At 44.3% G+C, this 11,025-nt stretch overlaps 1 protein-coding gene across 1 annotated transcript; it reads right to left on the bottom strand.

Annotated features, from left to right (window-relative positions):
• Window positions 1-1,860: 1,860 nt before the first annotated feature.
• Window positions 1,861-10,081, bottom strand: FOLR3 (folate receptor gamma). The gene is given in 7 exon segments (XM_070749407.1): window positions 1,861-2,247; window positions 2,249-2,334; window positions 2,337-2,372; window positions 4,557-4,692; window positions 5,301-5,489; window positions 6,256-6,391; window positions 9,976-10,081. Coding segments are annotated over 7 exon segments (678 nt in total). The 5' UTR covers window positions 9,984-10,081; the 3' UTR covers window positions 1,861-2,160.
• Window positions 10,082-11,025: the final 944 nt, after the last annotated feature.

Raw genomic sequence — 11,025 nt, 5'->3', positions numbered from 1 at the left:
TAATCAGGGTTTTAAATTGGTTTTTTTTTTACATTAGATTTGTACATTGTGTATTGTTGTTCTGAGCTGCTCCGAGTCCTCAGAGAGGAGCGGCATACAAATCTAATAAATTATTATTATTATTATTATTGTTGTTGTTGTTGTTGTTGTTGTTGTTATTATTATTATTATTATTATTATTATTATTATTATTATTATTATTATCCCTTGTAGGTAAGCCATGATTCAATGTCGTGATAATTATCTTGGGCTGTTAATTTGTACAGGAAATCCTCAACCAACACAATTTATAAGAGCACTGAAAAAAGAGGGTCTGAGCACTCTGAGTATTATAAAACCTGGAATACATTTTATCAATGGTTAAAAACAAGAAAAGAACAAAACTAATATATAGTTATGAATTAAATATAAAATAAAAGGCATAAAGTTACTTACCGGTAACTAATAACATTTTAAAGATAAATTATGAACCATTTGATTTGTATTAATTGAGATATTGTAATATTGATTGATTGAAGGCAGTTGAAAGCAAAACAAACATGTACATAAATCAAATAACTGGAATTATTTTTTTTCAGTATCATCGTCTGTAATAGCCGTAAAAATGATTAAGAAGACGTTGTGTTTAATGGATATGAATAATTTAATTGAATACTCATTTTTTTCATGTGTGTATGTATAATTGTTTGTCTTAAGTGTTTATATGTTCTGTTTTTAATGTATATATTTCAATAAAAATTACTTTTATTATTTTTTTTAGAAAAAGAAAAAAAAGTAACAGGAATGGTCCTCATACATACGACCAATGTGGCATTCTGAACGGTCATGTGGCCAAACTTCAGGTGTTTGGCACCTAGTGTGTATTTACGACAGAAACATTAAACTAGTGGTCTTTCTGGCCTCTTCCAACTCTATCATTCACGGCAGGCTAGGGAATTATGGGAGTCGAAGTCCACACGTCTTAAAATTGCCAAGGTTGCCCGCCTTTGCACTACATACTGTAGTTCAGGGTTTGAACAGGGTTAGTACAATTTATAAAGTTGGCCACAGTGGGCAGCTTACAAAAGACCCCAACTCATATCCGAATAAACCCCTTTCCTCCTAGGGACAAACAGTCACACTAACCCCATTGAGGGGCTCCGTATCCCTCTGGGGTCTCCTGTCCATTGGCAAGTTCATGTCTCCAGGGCCTCTCAGAATAGCACCAAAGCAGGGTGGCTCAGTGGTTAACCGCTAGCTGTAGTTCAGCAGTTCAAATCTCCCCACCGTCTCAGGGTTGTCTCAGCCTTCTGTCCTTCGGCGGTGGGTCAAATGAAGACCCAGAGTGTTGGGGCAAGAGGCTGACTCTATAAACTGCTTAGAGAGGGCTGGAAAAGCACTAGGAAGCGGCATATAAGTCTAAATATAAGGCTTTTAAACTGTTTTTTAAATATTGGATTTGTACTGTTTTTTCTTCTTGTGAGCCGCTCCTGAGTCTACGGAGAGGGGCGGCATACAAATCTAATTAATAATAATAATAATAACAACAACAACAACAATAATAATAATAATAATTGCTATAATGCATTTCCAGCAGTGGGCCAGTATGAACAACTAGCGCCCCCTGCTGGCCATCCACAGAACCTTGGATGGGCAAGGAAAAAAGCAGAAGTATTTTTTTTAAAATTTATAGTTTGTGTTGATGTCTGATTAGATAGATTGATTGATGGATAGACTAATGGATATAGGATAGATAGAGGGTAGATAGATAGATGGATGGATGGATGGATGGATGGATGGATGGATGGATGGATGGATGGATGGATGGATGGACGGATGGACAGACGGATGGACAAACCCAGAAACAATCACCACTACCAGTTGTGGAAGACTTCATATTTATTCTTGCCCCTCTGTAAGCGGCAATCCAATGGTCAGCATCCCATCCAAAGCAGAGCAGGAGATGGCAAGAACCTCCTGCAGCTGCCCTTGGGAGGAGAGGTGATTGAGCAGCTGCATCTCTGGACTCCAAAGCCCCACAGATTCCTCCCACAGAGGAGGGGTTAGATGAAGTTCTGGTGGGGCGAGGGGGGGATGTCGCGTGTCCCTGCCCACCTCAGAAGAGGCCCAGGAGGGCTGAGCCAAGCAAGAGGGTCAGGGCTGAGCACAGGGCCAACGGGGTCAACATGCAGACGAGGCGAAATACTTGGCCACGGCTTCGTTGGGGTTGCCGTTGACGGGGTCAAACCACATCTGGATGCAGCGCCCCACTTCCCCGGGAGGAGGTGGTGTACTTGTAAGAGTTGCTCCAGATCTTCTCGCAGAGGTCTCGGGGGGTGGGGAAGACCCTCTCATCTTCTGACACATGGAGCCCAGCGGGCAGTAGTTGATCCCTGGGAGGGAAAGGAGGAAGAAGCACTTAGGGTCTCCTGCTTGCATTAGAAGACCTCCTTCTGAGTCTCTTTGTCAAGGGTTCCAGGTAGCATCCAAATTTAATTGCATTCAATTTCGGCAGCCAACCTCTAAGAAACACAAGAAGAGCCCTGCTGAATCAGGCCAAAGCCCATCGAGTCCAGCCTTCTGTGTCCCACAGTGGCCCACCAATTGTCCATGGGATCTTGAGCAGAAAGAGAAGGCAAAACCCTCCCTTTCCCTGGACCCCAACAAATGGGACCCCAGGGAACTCTGCTTGCCTCAACCCACATAGAGGAGGCACTTGGACATCTGTTTCAATAACCACCTATGATACACTGGGCATCCCTGAATCTGTCTCATCCTGCCTTGAAGCTCTCCAGGCTGACAGCTGTCACGACCTCTTTTGGAAGGGAGTCCCGACCCTCTGGGTGAAGAAATATTTCCCTTGATTTGTCCTCACTTTCTCACCTGTGAGCTTCAGGGAGGGCCCCCTTGTCCTAGTATTATGGATAGAGGAAAGATTTTTTCTCTCTCCACCTTTTCTATCCCACACATGATTTTATTACCCTTCGATCAAGTCACCCCTTAAACACCGTCTTTCAAGCTGAAGTGACCAAGGCCTTGCAACCTGGTTTCATAAGGGGGGGGACTCCATTTCCTTGACCATACTTGTGGCCCTTTTTTGCACCTTTTCCAGTTCCATTCTATCCTCCTTGAGGTGCACTGACCAGAACTGTACACAGGACTCCAAGTGTGGTCTCACAGCGATTTGTACAGAGGTAAAACAACACTTACTGATTTATTTTTGATTCCCTTCCTGATCCTACTTCCTAATTCCCTTCCTCTTTGGATTTGGAAGGCAATAGAATGTAGAGGTTTAACCTTAGGAATTTTTAAGGAGCCTTGTGGACCTCAACTCCTTGCAGGCTGGGGAATTCTGAATGTTGAAGTCCACAAGGCCCACTTCCCATTTGTGGGCAGAACTCAACTCTTGCCACACAATCTCTACTCCTCCATAAACCTCACTGGCTCATCGAAATGTAGTGGCAGCACCATCGTGTCCTCCGAGCAAAGGTCTTTGCCTTTGTTAGTTCTGTGTACTTCACTGGTTGGGTTTGGCAATATACACTGCTCAAAAACATAAATAAAGGGAACCCTTAAACAACACAATAGAACTCCAAGTAAATCAAACTTCTGTGAAATCAAAGTGTCCGCTTAGGAAGCAACACTGATTGACAGTCAATTTTACCTGCTGTTGTGCATGTTCAACTTTGTACAAAGTATTCAATGAGAATATTTCATTCGTTCAGATCTAGGATGGGTTCTTTGAGGGTTCCCTTTATTTTTTTTTGAGTAGTATATAAACAAACTAACAATGTATGTTTAAATATGTTAAAACACTATTGCTTTAAGAGTTAGTGTTGCAGTTAGCCATAAGAGGGAGCCAGAGGTCTCTCTCTCTCCCCCTCTTTCTCTCTCTTTTTTCTCTCTTTTTCTCTTTCTCTCTCTTTTTTCTCTCTTTTTCTCTTTCTCTTTTTCTCTTTCTCTCTTTCTTTTTCTTCCTTTTTCTTTTTTTCTGTCTCTCTCTCTCCCCCTCTTTCTCTTTTTCTCTTTCTCTCTCTTTCTCTTTTTCTCTTTCTCTTTCTTTCTTTCTCTCGGTCTCTTTTTCTTTCTTTTTCTCTTTCTCTCTCTCTTTCGCTCTTTCTCTTTCTTTCTTTCTCTCTCTCTGTTTATTCTCTGCTATTACTGTTGTATTCTCTGTGACTGCTGGGTGTTAAGTGCTGATTTATGCATTTTGTAAGCTGAACAAATAAGACTTGTTTATGGACTGATTTAACTGCGTCTGACTAGGACTGTTCTTGACTGAGATATTTGCCAAAGTAAATCATATTTTATACACTTAATGTATCTGGCTTGCATGACTGAACCACTACTCGTATCTCTGGGCCATCAGCTGGATATCTGCTAGAACTTCGCGATTCCTTTGTGCCTGTGCCTGCTGGACAACTCAAGGGTCACTCTGCTCACTCCTTAACCAAAGCACCTTTCCTGCGTCAACATTGGGGACATGGTTCAGGCAAGCCAGATGATCCCCATTTTGGGGGGCCTTGGTGGGGCAGGGGGGAGGGAAGGGGTGAGCGCAGGCTCTGGAGCCCTCTGACCTTGAGTCCAGTTCCAGCCTTTGTGCCAGTTCTCTTTGCAGGTGAGGTCATCCTGGCAATCCTCCCACCAGCCCTCGCAGTCCTCCCGGCACAGGGGAACGTCCACGATCCTCTCCTTCCGCCAGCTCTGGTCCACCTGCGGGCAGAAGAGAAGAGATGCGGCTCAGGGCCCTTCCTTGGTCCTCACCAGGCTGGGTGGTTCCCTTGCAGGCCTCTCGTGACCCAACTAGGGAACATCAGCAGTGCTAGAAAGGAGGAGGAGGAGGAGGAGGAGGAGAAGAGGAGGAGGAAGATGACAACGTCTATGGGGCCCTTGGTGTTCTGAGCTTTGTAGTTTCCTTGCAAGGGCAGCATAAAAGTCCAATTAATAAATAAATTACTCTGCACCCTCCTTAACACAAAGCAATCATGGCTCCCTAAACCCAGATCCCCCCCAGGTCTGTTGGTAGCTTATGCAGGACGCCCTACATTTTCTTTCAACGTCTTTCAGTGCAAATTGGGGGCTCTGGGGTGGAGCTCCATTTTCACTTCCCCACTGTGTTCCCCCCCATCTGGGCATCAGCCCACCCCTGTGTGTTGGGACCATCTGGGCCCCCCCATAGATCTTCAGCGGGGGGTCTCCAACTGCCACCCAACTTGGTTGTCCAGCAGGACCCCAAGGCACCAGGCCTCCTTGATTCCACCTTGGAAGTTCTCCGACTGGGTCTGGGGGCTTCAGGACCCCAGCCCAGCCCTGTTGCCCACCTGCTGGATCCAAGGGCCCAGGTTGGGGGAGCATTCGTAGAGACAGGTGTCCTGGATGAAGTGCGTCTTGCATTTGGCCGACATGGGCCCACAGTGGTTCCAGTTGAAGTTGTAGAGGTAGGAGTTGTCCTGGTGGGCCTCTTGGCTTGTGTTGGCTGTGCAGCAGGCGTTGTCTTTCCAGGGCGAGCACTGAGAGGGTGGGGAGAAGCAGAGAGAGGGGTTGAGCTGAGGAAGGTCTGAGGCCCCCTTTGGAATGGGGCATCTTCTTCTCCCTAGAATAAGAGGTCTTCAAACTCTGCCACTTTAAGACTTCGGGACTTCAACTCCCAGAATTCTCCAGCCAGCCATGAATGAGAGAGTTGGAAGAGGCCAGAAGGGTCATCTAATTCAGGGGTCTCCAACCTTGGCCACTTTAAGACCTATGGACTTCAACTCCCAGAATCCCTCAGCCAGCCATGAATGAGAGAGTTGGAAGAGGCCAGAAGCACAGCTGGGTGGAGAATTCTGGGAGTTGAAGTCCACTAGCCTTAGTGGCCAAGTTTGAGGACCCCTGCCCTAGAGGTTCTCAAGTTCCCAACTAGCAGATTCCCAGCCCACCCAGATTTCCCTCTAAAATTGGAGGTCACTGCTAACTGCCAGATGTGGTTCGGCAGTTCAAATCTCCCCACCGGCTCCAGGTTGACTCAGCCTTCTGTCCCTCTGAGGTGGGTCAAATGAGGACCCAGATTGTTGGGGGCAAGAGGCTGAGTCTGAGAACTGCTTAGAGGGGGCTGTGAAAGCACTGAACACTATAATCTCTCTGGGTCAGCCCTGGATCCCTCCATTTGAGCCCCATCAACCATTGCAAGAGACACGACTGGGAATCCAGGCCACGCAGCCTTCAGCCCCCTTGCCAGCTTCGCTTCTGCAGACCCTCAGGTGGTGCCAAAGCCCCTTCTTGCCCCGGTCTCGCTACCTGTTGGTGCAGCTTGTCCTCTGGGCCCGGCTTGCTTTTCTGGTGCTTGGCATCCATGCACACGTTCAGCTTCGACTCCTGGGCAGCTGCGATCGCCAGGAACAGCAGCAGCACCTGCCCCATGGACCCCATCACCCTGCGGGCAGAGAGGGTTAGAGAGGAGGTGGGCCTGCTGAGGGTGGGAGCATTCCCTGCCCCCCCCCCCACATTCCCAGTTTTGGTCCCCACGATGCAAAAAGGATGCTGAGACTCTAGAAAGAGGGCAGAGAAGAGCCACAAAGAGGACTAGGGGATTGGAGGCTAAAACATACAAAGAGCAGTTCCAGGAACTGGGCCTGGCTAGTTGAATGAAGAGAAGGACAAGGAGAGACATGATAGCAACCTTCCAGTATCTCAAGGGTTGCCCCAAAGAAGGAGTGAAGCTATTCTACACAGCAAAAGAAAGAAAGAAAGAAAGAAAAGGAAGGAAGGGAAAGAAAGAAAGAATGAAAGAAAGAAGGAGGGAGGGAGGGAGGGGGAGAGAGAAAGAAAGAAAGAAAGAAAGAAAGAAAGAAAGAAAGAAAGAAAGAAAGAAAGAAAGAAAAGGACCGGGGAGACATGATAGCAACCTTCCAGTATCTCAAGGGTTGCCCCAAAGAAGAAGGAGTGAAGCTATTCTACACAGCAAAAGAAAGAAAGAAAGAAAGAAAGAGAAGGAAGGAAGGAAGGGAAAGAAAGAAAGAAAGAAAGAAAGAAAGAAAGAAAGAAAGAAAGAAAAGGACCAGGGAAGACATGATAGCAGTCTTCCAATATCTCAGGGGTTGCCCCAAAGAAGAGGAGTCAACCTATTCTCCAAAGCCCTTGAGGGTAGAACAAAAAGCAATGGGTGGAAACTAAACAAGGAGAGAAGCAACTTAGAACTAAGGAGAAATTTCCTGACAGTTAGAACAATTAAACAGTGGAATAATTTGCTCTACCAGAGAGTAGAACAATAAACAATTTGTGGAAACTCATCAAGCAACCTAGAACAATTAACCAGGGGAAGAGTTGCCTGCAGAAGTTGTGGTTGCTCCATCATTGGAGAGATTTAAGAAGAACCTTGTCTGGAGTGGCCTCCTGCCTCCTCCCACTCTGTTATTCATCAAGTTACTGACAGAACACCCCCCCCCTCTTTTCATTGGGGGTGTGTCAGGCTGGAAAACTATCAGGAACTGGAAAACTGTTTTAGCCTGACTTTTTTTATCTTATCTCTTCTTTCCGTCAAAGAAGAGATCAATGGCTTTAAGTGACTATCATATATATATAAATCCTTTAATCTATGAGTTTCTCTAGGAGGAAGACAGATGGTTTCTAAATATATATAAATATAAACAAAATATTCAGTTCTTTTTAAATAATCTACCAACAAGGCACTGGAAATTAACATTTAACTAAATAAAAACTGTACCCGCTCCCCACCCTCAAACGACAATAGGAGCAATTAAAAGAAATGCTTGAAGCATATTGCAAACCAAACATTAAGTCTGAAACCAAAGAAATATTTGCATATGTGGAGTTGAAGACTCTCAACGGAAATTTAAAAATGGAAAGCAAATATTAGTCAAAGAACTACAGGAATTTCCAGAAATTTGGGGTGGGTGGTTCTTCAGTCCCATTCTTTATAATATGAAAGGAAATACCAGGACCAACATGAGAGTTTGTCTTAACCCATGATTTAACCATGTTGCATTAAGCCATGATGCATTTAACCTGGTTTTCTGAACTAACCATCATTGGCAAGTTTTGCAAGAGAAAAGCTGGGCTGATTCACCTGGAAGGGCTCCCTTTTAGCAATGCTTTGGTCTGCTAGGGGAGACAGATAGGACCCTTCCTCTCTATTATTTGGGGGGCAACAGTTTGGGGGATCAATTCCTTGGCTTACAACACCATAAAAGTGAGTTTTCTGCTTCAAGTACAGACAATTAAAGGGGGTTGGGAGAAAATTAATCTCCCGCCCTCTCTGGAAGACTCAGAGAGAAGGCAAGGGGGCTTATTTATTTCTATCCCACTTTTTTGTGTTTATAAATAACTGAAGGCAGTAAAGCTAAAACTAAAGGCAGTTTGGGTCACCAGGGTGCAAAAAGGATGTGGAGACTCTAGAGAAAGTGCAGAGAAGAGCCACAAAGAGGATTAGGGAATAAATGGAGGCTGAAACATATGAAGAAGGGTTGCAGGAACAGGCGTGGCTAGTTTATTGAAAAGAAGGACCAGGGGAGACACGATAGCAGTGTTTTAATCTCTCAGGGGTTGCCCCAAAGAAGAAGGAGTCAAGCTATTCTCCAAAGCACCTGAAGATAGAACAAGAAGCAATGGGTGGAAACTAAACAAAGAGAGAAGCAACTTAGAACTAAAGAGGAAATTTCCTGAGAATTAGAACAATTAACCAGTGGAACAACCTGCCTCCAGAAGTTGTGAATACTTCAACACTGGAAGATTTTAAGATAACAATAACAGCAGAGTTGGAAGGGACCTTCAAGGTATTCTAGTCCAACATCTACTTTAAAACCTCCAGTGTGGGAGCATTCACAACTTCTGGAGGCAAGCTATTCCACTGATGAGGTTGGATAACCATATGTCTGAAGTGGTGTAGAGTTTTCTGCTTAAGCAGGGGCTGGACTAGAAGACCTCCAAGGTCCCTTCCAACTATTGCATTTATTATTAGTAGTAGTAGTAGTAGTAGTAGTAGTAGTAGTAGTAGTAGTGGAAGTAGGAGGGGGAAAGTATGTTGGATATGTAATAAAAATAATAAAAGTACTACTACAACTACTACTATTATTATTTTTATTACATATCCAACATCCTTTCCTCCTTCTACTTCCCCATAAAACACATCCATCTTGAGAGGTGGGTTGAGCAGAGAAATGGAGAAGGACCTAGCCAAAAGTCACCCTGTCTGCAGCAGGACTGGAATTCGCATCTCCTGGTGCATTGCCAGCTTCAAGGCAGGACTTGAACTCACAGCCTACCACTTTCAAAAGCCTGGTGCCTTAACCAATAACCAAACTGGGTCTCTAAAACACTAACCACTCCTTTATCTCATATATCTTTTCTTCCTTTCATGTATCTTCTCCTCTCTTTTTATATCTTTTCTTCTATCCTTTTATTTTTTTTATTTTTTTGAAATATTTTTATTATTTTGTGAAAACAAAACATTATGAACAAACATTAAAAAACAAAACAAATAACCTGAAAAGGAGCTACAGATAGTTGCTCCGCTCAAAAGTAGAAGTCTTCTTTATACAAAAAGGAAAAAACTAATTATAAATTAGATCAAATCAGATAAATAAGTTCTAATGTAAAGCATCTCTACATAGCTTGTTCTTTCTAGTAAGTTTAACTCTTTGATTTTATATTTCAACATTCTTATACATTTTTTTATCCCACCTGCCAAATATTATAAAATTCAGATTCTTCTTGGTTGTTTCTCTCCTTTTCTTTATATATATTACTACACGTCTATTCTCTTCAATATGTATTGTGTATTGGACAAATAAATAAATAAAATAAATAAACCACCATCACTTGACAAAGAGGTTTAATCTAGAACTTGGCCCCTTCAACTCCCAGCCAGTCCCCCAGATACCACAGCAACCTCTCAAAAACAGACCCCCCCCTCCCCGCTGTTCCAGGTAAAGCCAGACCCCCCCCATGGCTGGAGTCCTTTGATGGAGACCCCTCACCTTCCCCCCAGGTGCATCCTACCTGTGCATGGCAGCCACTGGTCAGCAGCAGCAACTCCACCTCCTGGCTTTAATAGGGGAGGCTGGCCACTTGTGGGTGGAGCCCCAGCACAGGTGGAGGAAGGCTGGAGAGGGGGGGAAAGCTGCAGCCGCCTCTTAACAGCAGAGGGGTCAGTCCAAAGATCAGGAGATCACTCCCTGGGTGATGATTGCACCAGGATCCAGTCTTACATCTTGGACTTTTCCCTTGCTCAGGGGCTGTAATTGAGAGATTATGCAAAAGAATCAAGACACCAAATACAAGTTGAATAAACAAGACAGAAAAACCTTGGAAGACTCATCTCAAATGACCGAAGTGTCAAAGCCCCCTGCAACAACATCGCCAAAAAGGCTTCGAGAGTTGTTAACCTAACCCTATGTAGCTTCTGTTCCAGTAATCTCAAATCTAATAAATAATAATAATAATCTCACACTACCAGAGCATACAAAACTTTTGCCAGGCCAATCCTTGAATGTAGCTCATCTGTATGGAACTCACACCACATTTCGGACATAAATACATTAGACAGTGTCCAAAGATACTTGACGAGAAGAGCCCTCCACTCCTCCACTCGCAACAGAATCCCCTACGCAACTAGACTCACAATCCCAGGTTTAGAAAGCTTACAACTACGTCGCCTTAAACACGACCTAAGCATAGCCCATAAAATAATCGGCTACAATGTCCTTCCTGTCAACGACTACTTCAGCTTTAACCACAACAACACACGAGCACACAGCAGATACAAACTTAAAGTAAACAGCTCCAAACTTGATGGCAGGAAATACGACTTTAGTCACCGAGTAGTTGATGTCTGGAACTCACTCCCTGACTCTGTAGCATCATCACCTAACCCCCCAAAACTTTACCCTTAGACTGTCCACTTTTGACCTCTCCCGATTCCTAAGAGGTCAGTAAGGGCTGTGCATAAGTGCACCTGAGTGCCTTCCGTCCCCTGTCCTAATGTTTCTCTCTTACTGGTATCATGTATATAAATATTGTTATATCTTTAGAAACCACCAATACGTACTT

Source organism: Erythrolamprus reginae, chromosome 4 (genome assembly GCF_031021105.1).
Source record: "Erythrolamprus reginae isolate rEryReg1 chromosome 4, rEryReg1.hap1, whole genome shotgun sequence".
Taxonomy (NCBI): Eukaryota; Metazoa; Chordata; class Lepidosauria; order Squamata; family Dipsadidae; genus Erythrolamprus; species Erythrolamprus reginae.
The sequence above is the reverse complement of the archived record's forward strand: the minus strand, read 5'-3'. Positions and strand labels throughout refer to the sequence as shown.